General features: G+C 39.7%; 1 protein-coding gene across 5 annotated transcripts in view; it reads left to right on the top strand.

The window, feature by feature from the left end:
* ldb2a (LIM domain binding 2a) overlaps positions 1-20,497 on the top strand; it is a 141,802-nt gene that overhangs the window by 67,179 nt on the left and 54,126 nt on the right. For all 5 annotated transcript variants that reach the window (XM_079557295.1, XM_079557296.1, XM_079557294.1 and 2 more), the window contains exon 3: positions 12,754-12,926. In XM_079557295.1, the coding sequence (XP_079413421.1) occupies positions 12,754-12,926 (173 nt within the window). The remainder of the gene's footprint in view (positions 1-12,753; positions 12,927-20,497) is intronic.

Genomic DNA, 20,497 nt, shown 5'->3' with positions numbered 1-20,497 from the left:
TTAATTGTCCGTGAGAGTAAATACTACGCTGAGAGAAAAGACAAAGGGAGAGAGGGATATTGTTCATCCAGTTACACAATGGAGATAAATATTTTCACTCAAACTTGGCTGTAAATACTGTTTAAGTTGCACTAGCCTGCAGTTAGCTTCTTCTTTGTGATCCCAGTAGTGTGTATTGATGCAGTAAGACATTTATATATATTTAGTCCGGCATTATAAGTGATTTGCCTCAGGTGCACTGTGGAGTGTGTCAGACTGTTTTTAATGCAGGCTAGCTGATACCGTAGAAATGTGCTAGCCTTGCACTAGCCTAGCGCCACGAAACTCTTCAAATATAAGGAATGCATGAATTCCAAAAAAAAAATCTCCAGAAATCAACAACACTCTGGATAACTAGGAAATGAGGCCCTATGTCAAAAATCCTGAAATATCCCTTTAAGGCTGAGAGAATGCCCCATGTATAATTAGTTCAAAGCCCAAGTGAAAAACTGCAGATGGTCAAACCAAAGTTACACACAGGAGTGGTTGTGTGTAATAATTGGTACATTGTTGTACAAATTACAACTGGGATCTGTTTGTAAATTGCACATTGAATGAATATTGTGTAGTAGACACAGAGTGGGGATATTGAGCTTTGTGTGATCATCTTATTGGAGTTGTGGTACAAAGTTTAAAATTATGACCGAGTGAATTGTGCAGTGATGTACTGTGACTAGTTTACATGTATTCTATCTTATCTCTTTGTTTATATGCGCTGTCCTATTGAAATAGACGACACAAAAATCAAGACAAAACAACACAGACGATGCTGCTGTGATTTAAGTAGATTCCTGTAGTTTGCCCCATTATGTATTTCTTTCTGTTTTCTGTCTGTCATGTTTGTTAGCTTCGTTTAGCTTAGAGGCCACTTTTATACACTAATTCTTTTCTGTAGAAACATCTTAAAGTATCAGTGCAATGACAAATGATTTCTATCTAGCCTTTGTCATCACCTACTGTATGTGGTGGATGGGTTGACAAAACATTTGGATTGGTCATGATTTGGGATGTCTGATGGCTTAAAGCTAATGGCTATAGGAAAAATACATTGAATAGGCTAACAGGCACTGAAAAGTTTCCCTGAGTAGCCTGCTTGCTACCTGTCCCCATACGTTCGGATCAAACGCAACTTCTCCTTTTTATTTCTATGATCTAAACTACAATTTAGCAAAGTGTGTACACAATAAGAACCTATGAAGACAGGTTATTTGTTTGTTTGCATTACTGTTTGGTTTTGCGATCTTGATTTGTCATGGTCTAGTATGCGGTGTGTGTGTATTATTTATAGAAGTGTTGGGATAATCCATGCCTTGGCTCCATTCATTGACCACAGCGAGGCAACATCCCTCTCACCACGTCCATTCCGAGTCTGCACAGTAATCTATGGAGTAATCCGTATATGGGTGAAGTGTCTTATTTATGATCCTATATATAGCTTTCAGCCTTTACACAGTGACAGCCATTGTGTTACAGATGTTTGCTTGTTGTACACTGGGGAGCAATCTGTTCTTCTTTATTGCTTTGTATTCTGTACAGCCAGTGTATTAAATAATCAGTCTGACCTCTCACTAGCTAATAATAAATCGCACGTTAGCTTTTCATAAATAAGGTTTAGGGGGGGGATACATGTTTATTCTGTCTATTACACTGATTTACGGAATTTGCCGTTATACAGAACTGCTAGTCCAGATAGTACTTTAAAGGTGCACAATGCAACTTTTTATGTAAAAGAAAAAGTTTATAATAATACGTATTTGACCTTTCAGTGACCCCGCGGATGCTTGGATGGTTAGCATAGCGCCTTTACTTATCATCCGGATGGCCTGTAGGACGCTCCAGGATAAATAGTTTTTTGGTTTTCATTGCTGCATGATTGAACCATCTCCTTGGTTGCGTATACATTCCATTAAGAAAACCTACCAGAAATCCTAAAAAAACTGAAATGAAATTGATCCTGATGCATCAGAGGAGCCACTGAAAGGTCAAATGTGCACTATCATCATCTTTTTTTTCTAAATAAAAAGTTGCATAGTGCACCTTTCAAGTTGACTATGTCTTTAGGTTGAGTGTTGTTATTGTGTTTTTGTAATGAGTTTTCAAAATAAAGCATTTTGAACGAGCGCTAATGCATATGAAGCAAATTTTTATCTACATCTGTGGTCAAAAAGCAAGAGACAAATCAATTTTGAGGTAACATTTTTTGTGTGGCTTTAATAATCATTGCAATCAAAAAACAATAACTTCACAGGTTTTTTTTCTGCTTAAATTTGACATTGTTTCCCCAGTGTTCCATAGACTTTTCCCTTGCCCCCCCTAAGAAGCCAAAGTGATTATCTGCTTGCGTGGATGCGTTGTTAGCCTGAATTAGCCCGCTTTGTGCTCCTGTGTGTTCCCCAGCCAACGGCCATTCTTTCATCCCCGCGCTCGCAACACAAACGCTCTCACCGTCTCTCGCTGGCTGTGACTGCCGCTGCTGGCAGGAGTCCTGGGGCCCGCCGGAGAAACAATCCCGACAAAGTGGCATGAATTAATGCGGCTAATTAACACGGCGTTAATTATTTGTAAATTGCATGTTTGGGTACACATTACTTGAGAGGCATATGCTGCCTGTCGTGTTCGCCCCCCAAACGCTTGCCAGCTAATCTGTATCAGTGGAGTGGACCCCCTCTGATCATCGGCCAATCAGGAGAGAGCGCACGTGTGGAGGGATGAGAAAGTAAACAAGCGGGTGAAGTCGGAAAAGAAGTCGAAATTTGCAGAATTTTGTTCCAAGTTTGGTTTTATTACTCGTCTGAGGTGTAAGATCTTATTTATTTGATACTTTTATTTTTACAAAGTGAAGGGTCTGGGAGCCGTCCCCCTGCAAAATGTTAACTACACACCTGAACATTCCTGCATCCTGGATTTTGTGCCTCATAGTAGGATGATTTCTGCTCAAATCCATGATCTCCTCAAATTATGTATTTCAACTGAAATAATTATATTTAAAGCACAGAGGCTTTAAACCTATAGTTCTAAGACAATAGTTACCACTATACTCAGAGTACACATGTATGTACACATTCGGGGCAGCAGATTGAGGAAAGGGGAGAGTTCAGTCTCCAGACTTTCTGGTGGTGGATGATGCTGTCCTTCAGTCAGTTGGACCTGTCACTGATCTAGTCCCTGCAGTCTTCTCCCTGAGGCAGGACGGATGTAAATGTAATACAACTGACACAAGTTAATGAGCAATAGAAAAGATCAGTGAACATGACAGTCTTCTTCATTATCAGTTCCTAGTGCCAATCAAAATCTGTCCGAGTGCCAACGGTGGCGCTCCTGCCAGGTTCGCCTATCCATGCTCTAAACACTGATGGTGTTTTACACCTGTATTGCACTTTACAAGCTTGACAAGCTTCTCAAAGTGGTTTGCTGCTATTGCTGTTTTTTAATTTCAAGCTTCTAATAACCACAGCTGCCCTGGGACGGACTGACGGCAATGAGTGTCATCGGCCCCGCCAACCACCGCCACTATTCACCACTCAGCATTCACACACTCACACAAGCAGTGGGTGATGTGTCTTGCCCAAGGACACTATGACAGTCTGCACCTGCGGGAGCTGTTATTCGAGCGGCCAACCTTTCGGTCATAAGACGACTTACTATGAGTCACTTTTTCCATATTAAATCAAACTCAGTGGCTTTATATTTGAAGATAGACAGAAGGATTATGCTTTAGTGTAATTGACATTACTTTTCCATTGCAAAAAAACCCCAAAAAGGCCTTCAAGCTCTCAGTCTATTTAAAGGGAAATATCATAGCATTGCTCTTTTGTGCATAAAGGCAGCCGAAGGACACTTCATTGTCTTAAACGCTGCAACTTTTTTGCACAAATGTCCACTTTTTCAGATGTCTGAACAAAAGTCTTTATCGCTATAGTCCTATTTCTCAAGTAAGATGTGTCCTTCATGGCTATATTGTATTGTATATTTTTTCTCTTCAATCACAAGCTTGTTGTTCATTTAGAGCAGTGAGTTTGAACTGCATTTTAGTCTCAATTTACAATGTTTGCTTAAGGCAGATTTTTCATGCAGTGTGATGAGATTCTTGGCTGGTTTCCTTGTCCATTTGAGTTTTAATGTCAAAGTAAAAAAAAACAAGCTCACCCTTCACAATGTTTAGTTTATGACGATTTGTCGAAAATATTCTACATTTTTCACACGTCGTCGCCAAAAATGTTGGCAATGTTGGCCATTTTTACGCATAAAATGGCTCATTTTTTAAATGCCCTGAAAATTTTGTGTCTAATGTGTCACGTGCACCTTAAAGTGCACGTGACACATTAGACACAGTTTTTGCTAAAACATAGTGAACACAACTATATTTATTATTTTGCTAAAGTTTTCTTTAGTTTGACCATTTTTGTGATGTTTATAGTTCCACTTCCTTTTTGGACAGTGGACACCGACAGGAAGTGGCATAGAAGAAGGTAAACAATTTTAAACGGTTGCCATGCAACCACGTTAAGTCACTGACTCAAACGACAGTGGCGCAGGTGGTAGAGAGGGTCGTCTCGTGATCGGAAGGTCGGGGGTTCGAATCCCACCTCATGGAAGTGCACATTGTCGTTGTGTCCTTGAGCAAGACACTTCACCCACATTGCCCCCAGTGTCTGCGTACATTGGTGTATGAATGGGAGTATGAATGGGTAAGTGGATCCTTGCTGTAAAGCGCTTTGAGTGCCTAATGTAGGTGGAAAAGCGCTATATAAGTTGACACCATTTACCATAACTTTACCTATATCTATGTCACTTCCTGTCAGTTGCTTGAAAATTCAAATAAAAATAACTTTTAATTTAATTACTATTTAATTACTATTTAATTACTTTTAATTACTTAATTATCATTAAGTAAAATGATAATTATGCAACTGATGCATCCAAATAAGTCATATTTTCAAAAGCATTAAAATCTGTCATAAGCCCAGTGTTGAAATGGTTTAGGCAAATATCACAAAAATATAATAATATAATATATTATCTCGATGTCCAAGACAGATCAATATTGCCATTTTTTCCTGATATCGTGCAGCCCTTATACACAGATTAACTCTTTTACTCTTTCTTACTATTACTGCATATGAACTTGCCCAGCTCAAAGCAAGAAGCCCTTTGTGGCTGTGTTCTTGAAGGATCTCCAGCCAATTGCACCACCATTCCCGGCTCCACTGTACGCGCCTCTCCGTAACATTGTCAGGCCGCGGATGCACCCTGACTTATAATGGGACAGTTGCGCTGGAGATGACACTTCCAGAGCCCCCCCGCCCCCCACAACCACCGCCATCCTACCCCCTCACCTGTCTCCTCACATGACTCTTATTACCCCCCCCCCCCCCCCCCAATCCTCACCTCCCCCGCAAACCGCCACAGCCCTTCGCCCAAACTCTGACAAGCCCCTTATTTTTACTCTCTCTCTCTCTCTCTCTCATCGCTCTTCTTTCATCTCCCTCTCTCGCTCATTTCGCCCCCTTCTTTCCCCCATCCCCGCTCGCCCCCCCACCCCTCTCCACCATCACTACACCCTCCCCTCCTCCTCCGCCGCCGCCACCACCCCGTGTTCCCTATCTTTCTCCCGGCCGCATTAGCAGTCAGCTCCACTCCTCGGCACACTTTGTTTTTCAGGCAGCGCGAGGAGCGAGGTAGACCCCTATAGCCGGAGATGGGGGAGAGAGAGAGAGAGATAGGCCGAGGAATGGAAGGTGGGGATGGGGGAGGAGGGCGGATTATGGGAGGGGGGGAACGATGGAGGGACCGGGGGTGGTTCTTTTTTTCTTTTTTTTATGTGAACTGCGAGTCTATTATGATGTTTGTAATACCAAAAGTTTCACAACAGTGGCTACACATCGAGCACATGACTAGAAATTGATTTTGAGTTGATAATGTTCTTTTGTTTTTATGTGTACGTGCGTGAATACATTACTAGATCTCTTAAATAAAGGTCATGAAATGAATTGTGCTAAAAAAAAAAGGATGATGGTCTTGAATGTTGTTAAAAAGCGTTACGTTGGATTCCAAGGCTCTAAATGTAAATATCTTGGAGAATAATGACACTGTTTTCACTGCGATAGCTCGTCTCAAGCACAAACCATATGGTGCAAAACTAAACGCACTAATCTGCGGGTTTTGCTGTAATCGGAAACACAGATTTGCTCAAACGTTGCCCATTGTGTCCAAATATAAATGTTCCCCTCATTCCTCCATTTGAATTGTTGCAAATACATTAAGAATTTAGCTATTTGGGAGTGGAGCATGAAAATGATAGTTTTTAGGCAGCAAAATGACGCCTGTTTTTTTATCCCTAAAACGTGTCAAAACATTACCTTTGTCTTGAATAAAGTGAGTTCTCGGAGTTGTTGAATGTGGGCAAAATAGAATAAGATACAACTTAAAGGCCCCCACAGAATGAAAATGTAAGTTGTGATCCAAATTCTTTCTTTATACATATTACTACCACCCCATTGTCCCCTTAAAACTGCTGTGGGTATATAGCTATAACAAAAACTCAAATATCCAGGTTGTTATAATTAAAGACACGAGACCCCAGCTCTCAGACACCATATGTTTAGTTTGCATATCAATGTGATGCACAGCAGAGCTACTGCAATAAGTAATGAACTAGATTAGCTCTATTTGAGCACAATGATCCAAATTTGAGTTGTTTTGACTAGTTGACCTCGATTATTTCACTTCAATACGCTTTCAATACATTTCGTCTTTATTTCAGGTCATATTCTTCTACCAATGGTGTAAGAAGATTGGTCTTATCCCATTGGCAGTTTTACTTTCTCATTTCCTCAATTCAAGTCATTTAAGCCAATGCTGGTATTTACTTTTTGTAGTGAGGTTACTTATCCCTCTTGATGTGGAAGCTTATAACCTGATTTGAACGGTCAGACTCAAGCAATGCTTTGAGTCCATGTCTCTGGGTCTCCTATATACAAGGCCGTGGGAACCCAGGGTGCTGAGGGCGCTACAGCACCCCCTGGTGGATCGTCTATGCATTACAAGCAATATTAACCTCTTAACTCCCGCCTGAACCGAGAGCATTTTCTCCAGTTCAGCTTTACCCAAATCCTGTAGGCCAGGATTTGGGTAAAGGCGTTACTCATTTGAAAGCTAAGATCTACAAAACTCATCTAAATTGATCTTTTTCCTCACGTCATCAGATTTATTTCCATTTTTTTGAGGGGGGTATTCAACTCATTTTTGCAAATTTATTGTCTTTTTTTTTTCAGAATTTTTTGTCAATTTTTTGTAATTTTTGTCAATTTTTGTCTTTTTTGTCAATTTTTGTCAATTTTTTTTGTCTTTTTTGTCATTTTTTGTCATTTTTTTGTCATTTTTTTGTCATTTTTGTCATTTTTTTGTCATTTTTTTGTCATTTTTTTGTCTTTTTTGTCTATTTTTGTCCATTTTTTTGTCTTTTTTGTCTATTTTTGTCCATTTTTTTGTCTTTTTTGTCAGTTTTTGTCATTTTTTTTGGTCATTTTTTTTTTTTTTTTTTTCACATTTCCATCATTGTTTTCGTCTCAGTTTTGTTGCTATTTTCACACCTTTTTTCCAGAAGCTTTTGGATTGGGGTAAAGCCAATCTGGAGAAAATGTGCTCTGTTAAGGTGGGAGTTAAGGGGTTGAATAAATAGGAAATAAGCAAAGAAATAGCGTTTTGGGGGGCAATCTTGTCCCTCAGCACCCCCTAGCCAAAATATCTTCCCACGACCCTGCCTATATAGCTTTTCTAACAGCACTGCTTCAGTGAAATGTAGCCTTGTGGAAGTCACCGAAACGTCATCTTATTTAATACAGAGGTTTTACACTGTGCTATTTTGTGTTTATTTCACACTTTGCTCTCTCCGTTCCTCTCACTCCATCCTCTTGAGCCTTTGTCTCCGGGGACCTTTCCATCTAAATGAACTTTTACTCCCTCACCCTCCCTCCGTCTCTCCCTCTCGGAGCATAATTCCCGCCAGTGAAGTGTTAACCGTAAGATGGATTATTTGGGCTTGAGTCGTAGGGCAGAGTGCGCCTGGATAATATGGCCCCCGTCTGCCCTAATGATGGAGATGTGACGAACAGAGTAACGCACGTTTTAACACGCGCTTGTTCCACTCCGCCGCTGTAATCCTGAAGTCGGGCTTTGGGATTGGGTTTGTTTTCTTACTCAACAGAGCTGGCTGTGCAGATCGGGGCAGCGGCGGCACTTGTCAGGATTAGAGAGGGGAGTCCCGGCGGGGCTGACTGTACGCACAGCAAGTAAGAAATGTTTAGCTTATGAAGTGAAACAATGTAGCGAGACCCAGGATTAGCTTCCTGCCGAACCACACTGGCGCTTCCATGAATATGTTGAGCGATTAATGGTGGTGAATGAGAGACACATTTCTGACTGTGCCATCATTTTTCAATAGGCTCTCAGAATGGTTCAGATGACGCTAACCTCCCAGGCTAGCGACTGTTTCCTCCTATTTTTCCCCCATGTAGAGTTAGTAGTTTCTTGCTGAAATAAATCAATATTTAAACAGTACGTGGCAGAAGCCATGTAGGTGTTGGATAATCCCTGAAAACATATTAAAAAATGTTTTACTCTGGATGTAAACATTTGAGTGTTTTAGCCTTGAAGCTAATGGCTATAGCTAGTTTGACGCTAATGTTATAATAGCGCCACTATCTGAACATATGCATATGTGTGGCTAAAGGAAAACCAGGCCTGTGAACACTTTTAGTTGTTATTGCATTTATAGTGATTTGTTGTCACATTTTGTTAATAGAGTTCGGGAATGTGACGTTATATCGCTAAGCATTATGGGATTAGCAGCCATTGCAGATTTTAAAAGTTAAAATACTGGAGTTATTGTTCACACAACACTCGGAGACCACAGTGTGTTAGATGTATTTACAAGCAGTATCTCAGCAGCTAACGGAGTCGTTCCACTGGTTTTTTCTCCACTTTTTATACTGTTTTTAGCTAATGTTAGTCTATGGAAATGTATGCTAACAGCTGCAAAGATGGCGGATCTCCATGGTAACTGTGGACATTCCCGAACTCTATTGTAAATTGTAAATTGTGTATGTGCTGCCTGCCTAGGGGCTACAGATGGAAACTAGCATCCCTGCTATAATCTGGCATATTTTACAGTGCTCATGTGCAACTGTTCATTAATATGCATTGTCCCTATCAAATAAATAGATAAATAAATATAATAAAATGAAATATGAAACACACCAATCATGATGTTTCTTGAAGTTTTTTTCATTTCATTTCATTTCGTTTTTCATTTTAATTTTATTACATTGTGGGTAGTCCTTAACCCGACACTGGCCTAGAGGAAGTGAGCCAAAAAAACAGAGCCTATTCCCGGGTCAGGCGGGATTATTGCCTCTTTCTTTGTTCTCCGTGTTTGCGTAGGTTTCCTCTTGGTGCTGCAGTTTCACATAAAACATGCACAATGGGGTCTTCACTAAGAGTACAGGATTCGCTAAATACAGTGGGGGAAAAAGGTCAGTTCCCCATAGACTTTCTATTGGATTTCGGCCAAATACTTTTTCCCCCACTGTGTACTGAAATCTCAGTGGGACTATCCTGGATAAATAAAGGCCTCAAAATGTAAATGTATTCAAAACCAGATGTGTCCAAAGAAGTACTTTCTAAGTGCATTGTTTTTAAAAATGACTGCTTGTAAAATCTTGATTAGCGCTGATTCCCACTGTGACCTGAAGAGGGCGCTCGACTTTACAATGAGACAAAGCCTTTCCTATTTGCATAGATTATTATAAGTTTGTGAAGTGAGATATCAGTCACTCCAAAAAAAAAAGCGCTGCTGGTAGTGATTAGAGAAATACTTTTGCTATTGCTTCTTTTCGTTCTACTACGACTAGAGCTGCCGTCAGGGCACTTGTCAGGATTTACAAGAGACATCCCTAAAGAACAAATTGCATTTACGATGAGTGTTTACCACTTTTTTAATACGAGCAAGTATTCCCAGAGCCTATTCAAATTGCCGATGTCCTTTCTGTGACACTGTGGCTTGACTGTGTGTACAAGTTGTGCGGTCAGATGAAATATTTAAACGGACGCCAGACTTAAGCTAGCATTTTGTTTTTCAAAAATGCATGAGGGTATTATTTGTTGTTGTTGTCCATGCACAGAAGCCTTTTCCACTGGTGTTTTAACGCCAGCGTGGTGAAAAAGTGCTTACTTGAGCCTATTTTTCCCCCTAGTTTGATTCCAAATGGCAATAAATCGAACTTTCTTGGAAAATAATGACATTGTCCAACTAGTTTTTGCTGTATAGGTTCATCCAAAATACAAACATACAGCCTAAAACACACAGATATAGTGTTTGTTTTGCTGCTACCTGCATGTTCTGGTTTCATTATAACCAGGTTAGAAGTAGTCTCAAACACTTACCTGCTGCGTGTACAACTTTCACACTCAGCCCCTCACACCGCCGCTATACCGTGCTATACAGTCTGCCTCACTGCTGGCATGAGGCGTGGAGCGCGAGCAGCCTCTCTATAGTAGCATGAGCGGTGTGAAGCAGCGCAATTGCGAGAATGAGAGACAGAGCCTATAGATGGAAAAGTACTGGCAGAACGGCTCTTTAAAGGGGAGGACGGTGCCGCTAAGACGCTATGGGTGGCTTACCACAGATGCTTCTTAACTGTCTGACTCACACCGGGCTCTACTCGGAGAGTTCTGGTGGGAAAGGTGCTACTCGGGGGATTAAAAGTTGAATTGTTTGGAAGTGCTTGGTTTAAGAGTGCAATTTCTGAAGAGATCGACACAATGACAGCATAATCAGTAAGGTATAAAACACTGGTTCCCAATATTATTACAAAGTGATCAACTAAACTAAAGATTATTCAGTATTTAGGAGTGCGTTCTATTCAAAATCAAGCTCAAATACTTTCAAATTGAAGCCCTTTTCTGAAAAGCATAATAAAACTAATATCCAAGTAATTCCAGGTACCCCCTATGTAGTGCTCAAGCACCCCTAGAGGTCCCCATATACCCTTGTTCTTTTTTCATAAATCGTAGTACCAGGGAATTAAAGTGATAGTCTGGAAGTCTATATGTTTTTAAAAAAAAATTAAATGTGCAAAATCGACCACCTGGTTTTGCATTTTGATGTAAAGTAAGTACAAATATACCTATACCTATATACTCTTTTTAAAGTCCCTCCTTCCCAGATTTCTTCAGCTAATCAGAGTCTAGTATCCTCCCGCGTTGACCAATGAGACAAGCTTTCCCTGTGAACCAGCCTGCCAGGTCCAATCAGGAGGGAGGGGGAGGAGCTTGATCATTTACTTTTGAAAATTCTGTTCCTACTCTCCTCATTTTGCAAACCAAGAAGGGCTTTCTGGTCCAAGAGGGGAGGAGTTTACTTTCACATTTCACCCTCCTCACATTGCAAACTTCAGACTATCACTTTAATTGTAGCCATAGTAGTTAAAAACAAATATTTGTTGGAAGAAGACGTTGCGAAATGTAGTATTTTAATATTGGTTGCTTGTATAGTAGGAAAGGGGAATGTGAAAAGAGGAAACATCTACATTGCCTGTTTTAGCTTTTTTAGTCTTTTTTATTATTATTTTTCTGAATAAACAGAGGGGTCTGAATACTTCCCTCAGGCATGGAACGATTCCTTTATGACCCTCGCCTGTCACTTTTTTTGCACCACTTTTAACACCTGAGAGAGAGTGTTTAAGCTGACGAGTGTTGTCTTTCTGAGCGGTTGCTAAAAAAACACCTAAAAGCAATGTAAAATAAGCACAACATTACCTTATTATTTTCCTTTATATATTTAACATGTAGCGTGATCGTAGATTTATATGGTAAATAGTTAGCATATTGCAGGGAGAGAAAACTGTTGTACAAAGTTTTCACCGTCTGTCCCAAGAACTCACTTCAAATCAAAAAGCCATTTCTCTGTGCCATCATTCAAAATATTGAAATTATAAAAAGGCTACACTGCAAAAAGTGATTAACTAGATCAGTATAAACATCTCAATTTGAGCATAATAATCCAAATTTTAGTTGTTTTGACTAATTAAGAAGTTCTTGGGCATTTGTCCTAGATTATTTCACTTGTTCTGAGATGTTTCTGACTCGTTTCAATACATTTCGTCCTTATTTCAGGTCATTTTCTTTGCCAATGGGGGTAAGAAAATTGATCTTATCTCATTGGCAATTTTACTTTCTTATTTCAAGCAAGAATTACCCTAGAACTGGTCTGAAATGTCCTCAAACAAGCAAAGTAAACTTGGTCCGATCAGGAAAAGTGTCTAAATGAGTGAAAACCGACAAAAACAGGATACATTTCCTCAATTCAAGTCAGTTAAGCCAATGCTTGATATTTACTTTTTGCAGTGTAACATATTTAATTTGATGTACGTGTGTTTGTATTTTTATTGGATAGGACTCCCATGGTGATGAATTTAAAGTTTGGTAAAGCCGTCTTGTAAATGGTGTTGAAACATTTTTTTTTTTAAACTTGTGGCACAACATATACCGTGACTGGAGCGAGCAATGTGGCTGAAGTGGCAACATTGAAAATACATGTTGAAGAGGAGGAGATTGAGAGGTTGATCGTTCTGCTGCTGCTGCGGAAAAGTTTTGAAAAGTGTTTCTGTCTGCCATTCTGTCATCCCTGACCGTCTCTCTCCCTCCCCCCCGCAGCGATCGGGCGGACGTTGATCCCTCGCTACTTCAGCACGGTGTTCGAGGGCGGAGTCAGCGATCTGCATTACATTCTCAAACACTCCAAAGAGTCCTTCCACAACTCCTGCATCACCCTGGACTGCGACCAGTGCACCATGGTCACCCAGCACGGCAAGCCCATGTTTACAAAGGTACGTCATGAGCCGACATAAAGGAAAGGATGTTTAAAGGTCAAGTGAAAAGGTCAAGTTAAAGCATCGTCGCCTTTTTAATTGCCTCCGTGTTTGTGCTTTGTACAGAGGCCGTTTTAATGCCGGTTTTTATCAGGCTTAATTGAAAAAATTGAGTCTGCAGGTATGATTTCGGGGCGAAAAACTGGAATATTGTGATAACATTATGCAATTTGCAATGTTTTGTTGAATCGCAGGGCAGACTTGCTGGGGCCCCGGGCAAGAAGGTTTCACCTGGGCCCCCCTACCCGATTATTCCATTTGGGAACACTTGTTTATTATTTCTATATAACAAGCAGGTGTTTCCAAAGTGCTGCACATGAAAAGATCGACTATTACTTGCAATCAAAAATGAGACCACGTGAAACCGAACCAAAAGTTAGCCAATCAATAGATACAGACGGCATCTCGTCATAGAAGGGGGCGTGGCTTCGCCGAGGGGGAAAATAGAATCTTTAGAGAAACACAATTTTCCACTCTTTTTGCCATTTTCTGGTGGAATATCAACTTATTTATCACATACGAATAAAGTCCAGTGTAATTCGGGCCCATATGGATATTTTCTCACAGCAGATTGTTCAGTAGAAGTGAAAAAACGGCAGTTGTAGCAAGCGCTAGCTAACCATTAGCATTAGCCCGATGCTAACATGTAGCATCAAGTTAGCATTCTCTGTTATTCATGTATTTATGGGCTGTTGAACCACTTTGCATTTGTTACAGTAGTTTTTGAATAATTAGAGAAAATTTTCATTTTTTCAAAATTGTTTTCCCCCTTAACTGTTTTCAAAAATGACCATATATGGGCGATTCCAGAGATGCCGTCTTTATCTATTAAAGGTGTGCATTTTTTAAATCTTAACCTAGAACCTTCAACATTGAGTGGAAAAATCAATGAGGGACATCGCAGACTGTCCACTCAATTTGCTGCTGTTACCGTGATGGAATGCTAACTGCCATGCTGTTGCTATGTTACTACATCATGACCACACACATAACCAAGTAAAATAATAATAATAATGATCTAAACTTATCAATAAATAAGTAAAATACAATAAAGTTCAATAAAAAAGAGAGAGAAAATAAAAAAAAATACAATCTCTAAATTATGTCAAAACAAGACTTAAACCTTTCTAAATCAGAACCTAAACTAAAATACTAATAGATTTAGTAATTTCTGACCATGCATTTGTGTTCTATAGATGGAAGACCTCAGTGATTTTGAATCGTGCCTTTTTTTTTTTTACGATATTGTGCCACCTAATGCCACCATAACAATAATATAGTGATTATACTACAACAATAATGTCCTCATCATGATCTTTTTATGTTGTTTAAAATAGAATAGGAAACCTTCACAAATAACCGCAGCTATGATTATATTTATTGGAATGAGTCTGCATCATCTTTTTTCCTAATCACCGTTTCCTTGTTTTAATGTTCAACAGTAAATAACACACTGACAAGAAGGATGGGTCGAATACAGGGGACACATTTTAATTGAAGTGCACCTTAACCTTAGTTATAGAAATGACTGGTTGTCCTTTTGCAAACAGGAAGGGCATCTAATATAAAGTCTGGTAAATCACATGCGGTTGCTTTAAGCTATTTAATGTATTGGTTTAATCTGTCTGTTTCTCTTACAACAGGCCTGTCTGTGCATTCCTATATTTTACAAGCGCTTTAGAACATTTCTGTCAATGAAGTGCTCGTTTTCAGAGACTTTTACATTCAATAAGCTTCTCCTGATTGTTTTATTTTTCATTTTAAGGTCATAGGAGTTTATACTATACAAACAAACCCTCATTGATTTTTGTCATCATATAGCATGCTGTATAAAATGAAGCTTGCATGTACATGGGGACCTCTAGTGGTCCAAAGTTGACAAGACACAGTTAAAAGTATAAGGGGTGTCTCTTCTCCACATCACCGAAACGATGCAAATATTCTACACTTTGTATCAGCTCATTTGAGTATTTTATTTAGTTTTAATTCGCCGTTCATTCATTTTTATGCACTGGTCTTAGTACAAATGATGGGGAACTTTCAATGGTTGCCAGGCACATGATGTATTCAGCAGTGGGAGCCGCCTCCCGGATGGTACAAATGCTGGCGGCTGGGAGGGGGTGAGAGGGGGGGGGGGTGAGGGGGTGTATGGTACATTTCCATGCTTGAATGGCTCCGTGCACCAGAGGTCTCGGAGGTCACGTCACTTTGTGCGCTCTGCCACCGGAGATGATTGGGTATGTGTGCGCTGCGTGTGTTGTGGCCCAGGTAAAGAGAGGTGGGAATATGGAAGTGGCGCTGTTTAGGAGAGGGGGATTTGGTTGTTGTTTTTTTGTTTATATTTTATAAATCGCATATATTACACACAAAAAACAACTCCTTTTTTTTGTTTTTCTTCATTTTTTGACAGTACAAAGTAACACAGTACAATACACATGGGGTAGGACATGGAACAATAGAACAGTATATTAACTATTGCATAGTTCTTGAATATTGAAGATTATTGATTATTAAAGGGGAAAACATTGGAATCTTAAAGGGGCTGAATGCAAGTTGGCCATTTTATACTCACTACTGCCCTTCTCAGGCCATATGTGTAACTGCACCTTCTATATTAAGCTCGTGCATGACGGCAATTCGGACCGAAGTGACACCTTTTTAAGTGATAGTGCAGGATTTTAGATTTAGATTTTAGATTTTTTTTGTGGTGAACAGGTCTGAGCTCATTCACACATTAGGACATGGCTGGAACATGTAGGGGGAGGAAAATACATAATTTTAACATTTTTAAACTCCCTATAGTCCCTTTAAATATAGCTATGCTTACGGTCCTCATGAACGTTTTGTCTAAAGTGGTCTTTTAAGTGAGAAGAAAAAAACATGCAGTGCAACATCCCCTCATATTCAAGCCAGCAGTCTACGGTAGTGTCAGATTGATGTCTTTAGGTTTCTCAACATTATCAATACTATGAACTAAGATGCTCTAAGAGGATGTATGTTAACCCAATTCCACCAAAATGTCTTTTACATAAAGTGTGGTTATTATCTATTGTTATTATTTTTATTATCAATTGCCATGTGGGGTCCAATATCAGAACATGAGATATTGGGCAACACAAAACAACTTGATTTGATTTAGGTTTAAAGTGCATATGACACATTTGTCAACATTTTTTCTGAAACATAGTTAACACAATTATATTTAAGATTTTTTTTTGTACCCAGCTTTCTTTAGTTTGACCATTTTTGTGACGTTTATAGTTTCACTTCCTTATTGGACACTGACAGGAAGTGACATAGATAGAGGCAAACTATTTTAAATTGTTACCATCATGCCAACCATGTACTGTCAAGGGAAAATGCGTCAAACTTCCGTGTACCTTTACCTCTATCTATCTATACAGTCGGCATCATGTCTTGCGTGGCCTCGCTGAGGGGGAAGGAAGTAGTTTTGGGAAGTACAATTCTTTCACTCTTTTACAAACGTTTTCTGGCAGAATATAAACTTATTTATAACGCACTAATAAAGTCAAGTCTAAATCGGGCCCATGTGGATGTTTTTTCTCTATTTTTTGTTCAGTAGAAGCGGAAAAAACGCAGTCATACCTAGCGTTAGCTTGTAGCATGATGCTAAAATGAAGCATCATGTTAGCATTCTCCGGTATTTATGTAGTTATGGGCTTTTGAGCCACTTTGCTCCTCTCCATGTCTTTATTGAATAGAAAGCGAAATTCATAATTCAGCGTTTGTCAGAGTAGTTTTGGAGTAATTATAGAAAGTTTAGATTTTTCTCAGCTTTGTTTTTCCCCCTCAACTGCTTCAAACACGACCATATATGGCCGAAATCAAAACAAATTGTTTTGATTTGATCTATAGGGTGATGTCTTGGCTGAAAACAAAAGCCAACCAAAGATGTACCCCAATTAGACTAATGAATGTTTTTTTTAGACTTAGGGTGTCAGACTGAAAAGAGTTCAACAAGTGATCGAAGTAGTTTTTTTGTCGTAAAAAAAGTGTTTGTAAGTTGTGTTGAAACGGCCCAACCAGAGTCAACAATTGAAAATTAGCACTGGCTCTCAGCTCTTTACGCCTGGCGTCAGATTGTAACTATCGCATCGTCCCTGATAAATAAATGAATCTTAAAATGACTTGAGTAAATGTGTCAAAGTTTCCCGATAACACTCAGAGAAAAAACATGTACATTGCCTTTTGTCAACACACCACTCACTCTCCCCTTCTCTTCAGACACCAGGCAAAAAAAAAAAAAAAATCCTATTATGCTTTATTACAAGTGTCCAATATGAAGCGTGCGGACGCGGTCAACAAAACGCTAAATTTGACGCTCGCGGCGCCGCTCCCTTTTCATCTTCACCTAAATTGGACGAGAAGAATTAATTCATTAGACGGTTAAAAGGAGAAAAAAAAAAAAATTCCAATAAGTGCGTGTTTTCCCTCCGCAGCAGCAGCAGCAGCAGCAGCAGCAGCAGCAGCAGGAGGAGGAGGAGGAGTGTAGGAGCAAAAAGCCTGGAGCTCTCAAACTCGCCGAATCTCAATCAGCTCCGGCTCTTCTTCTCCCCCTACCCCCTTTCTCCACCACCCCCACCCCACCAGCCTCAGCTCCTCTCTCATCTCCCCCCCCCCCCCCCCCCTCCTCCACACGCACACACCACCGCACCCGTCTCTCGCCGCTCCTCCGCACCCTCCACAGCATCCTTCATCCCCCAGAGAAATCATCCCCCAGCCCGAGCAGCAGCCTCCCCTCCTGCTCCTGCCTGTACGGATCTCTCTTCTTCTTCTTCTTCTTCTTCTTCTCCTTCTCCATCTTCTTCTTCTCTCTTCTCCCGGTTGCAGCTCCTCATTTTGTTTCTTTTTTTTGTGTTTTTATTCTAGAACCAAATTGGCTGCCTGGCATCGTCGACCCGCTTTCTGTCAGTCAGTCGGCGCGGTCTCAAAAGTTGCTAGTTTTTTGGATGTTTACTTTTTGGAGATGATAAACGACTTGAGATAATTGGCGGAATGAAAAGGAAGGGGCTGCGTAAGGAGGGGGGGAAAAAAACTAAAGGCAATTAACAAGGCTGGTCCAATCACCTCTGCAAGTCGCTTTGGAAGAGATAATCATTTCAATAAACCGGCGAGAGCACGGTGTTTGGTGTTTAGTATTTTATTTATGACAATATTCCTGCTTGACTTTCGGTAAAGTGCATACAGTGTACGACAAGATTTCACGCTGTTCAACTGACTTTTTAAGTTAAGGGGAGACACTACAGGCAAAACTCAATTGTTTCAGTTTTCAGGTTTTGGGCCAAATTGGTCTCTGAACATATAAGTGTTCACCCGGAAACAGAAAATATGCCTAATCTTCACAATAACATGTTTAAATTTTGCGCTGATTCAATGTTTGCCCATATGGGAGAACACAATTTCAACAGCCTTTTTCTCAAAACATATTTTTCTGTCATTGTGGCGACGCTATGTCCACGTCAGTAGGACCTAAAGACTTCAAATTTTCCAGCCTTGGACTGAACAATATTTGGAAGATTTTTTCAGAGGGATTTTTTAAATTTAATCCCTAAGCCCCATTTATTGAGTTTTGAATGTCAAAAAATAAGGCGAAAATTACATTTTTACACATTTTTACACTAAAAAACAGTTTATTTTAAAACTAAACAAGAAATCCAAAATCCCCTCTGAAAAAGTCTTGGTAACTCATTCATCAATAAAATGAAACCAAATTTGAATGTAGCTCTATCCATTATTCAGATTTCGTCGCCGAAAAGATGGGAAATTTGGGGCATTTTTAGGCATAAAACACCTTGTTCTTATATGAAAAGATAAAATGACAGAAAACGTGCAATGCATTTTTTTCCCACATTTATGCCAGTGATCGACAGCAAACGTTTCAAATTGATATCTGTAAATATACATTTTTTCCCTATTCACCTGCAGTGTCTCGCCTTAAATGATGACGTCATAATAAAAAATGTCAAACCAGGAAAAGAAATATCTGAAATGTAAGATATAAGGACAGCAGTACTTAGGGCAGTTACCTCAATACCAGAAGCTCCCGAGTTTTATTCCTGGACACTGGAAAAAGAATAATCATCGTAAGGAAGAAATGACATAAATTTACTTTAATTAATTAGAGACTGAACCAAAAGTTTGACAATTTGGATAAGATGAAACATTTTATTGGTTCATGTTATAGAATTCTATTTCACTTTGAATAGGTGCCAATACGTTTGTTTAGTGTGACGTCACGACATCCACTTCCCAGTCCTAGCAGACCGGCAAATATGCGAGAAAACATAAAATCAATATTTCTGAAACTCAACGGAGAGTTACTGAACCTACTTTTTTCTCAGACTCATTAGCCAAAAATGCCGCAACTACTGCTAAAAAAAGGAATATTTACTAAAGTCACTACTTCCGGGGTTAGCATAGCATTTTCTCAGCTAACCCAGATTTACCGATATTGGTAAATATTACTTTTATAGCAGTAGGTGCAGCACTTTTGGCTAATGGACCCGGAAGTAGAGCTGTGACATCACCACTTAACAAACATGTTCACCTTATTCCGCCCCGCCCACTTTGCCTCTTTTTGCTTTGTCTCGGCACTTCCGTTGTCCTGACACTTCCGGTCGAGCCTGTTCATTTAAACGGAAAACGTGGGGAAAGTTCGCTGTTAAAATCTGATGTTTAGTCGATTGATTTGTGTAAAATGTCCAATGTTCATTTGCACCAACATGTCAACTCTGCACCGTTTCTCTGCGCGGCTGAAAAACGGCTTTGTTTTCGTGCAGTAACTGATTTTATCTGGACTTCTCCAGTCCCATGTTAACTGATAGGAGAAAAGGGGCGGGCACAATTCATGGCGGCGCCCACGCGAACTTCCGGAATAGGTGGCGTTCACGATTCAGAATGTGATGATGTCATAATGTCAGATGGGGTGCAGGGCCATTACATCTTTATGGGAGAAATGCAGTTTTTGTAAGAAATCTCCAAAACAAAAATTGACAAATGTTTTTCCTCTTCAGTATTTGATCGTGATTGGATTCACAAACCTGTGATATTATTTTTATGTCTGAGAGTCCTTTTTGTTGGACAACATCACGGTCATGTTTTCGCATGTTGTCACCACTTTTTGACGTTTTCGGAGAAAATAATTGTACGTTAGTTCATATGTGCTGACAGAGGAGATAATGAACTTTGTGACAGTTTTTGTTTCACGGTGGATTCCTCCAGTAATGACTGAGATATGAGCCAAAAAACAAAGACATACAAATTTGCATTTTGCACAGTTACCATCAGTTGTCCTCCACCTCAATGTTAAACTTTAGGCTCTTTAGAATGTTGTGATGTCACGTGAACGCTACCTATAAGGTGAATAGATACAGACGACATCTCTGGAATCGCCCATATTTGGTCACGTTTGAAAACAGCTAAGGGGGAAGACAATTTGGACAAAAATGTAAACTTTCTCGAATTATTCAAAAACTACTTTAACAAACGCTGAATTATGAATTTAGTTT

The sequence above is a fragment of the Gobius niger genome, assembly GCF_951799975.1.
Source record: "Gobius niger genome assembly, chromosome: 5".
Taxonomy (NCBI): Eukaryota; Metazoa; Chordata; class Actinopteri; order Gobiiformes; family Gobiidae; genus Gobius; species Gobius niger.
The sequence above is the reverse complement of the archived record's forward strand: the minus strand, read 5'-3'. Positions and strand labels throughout refer to the sequence as shown.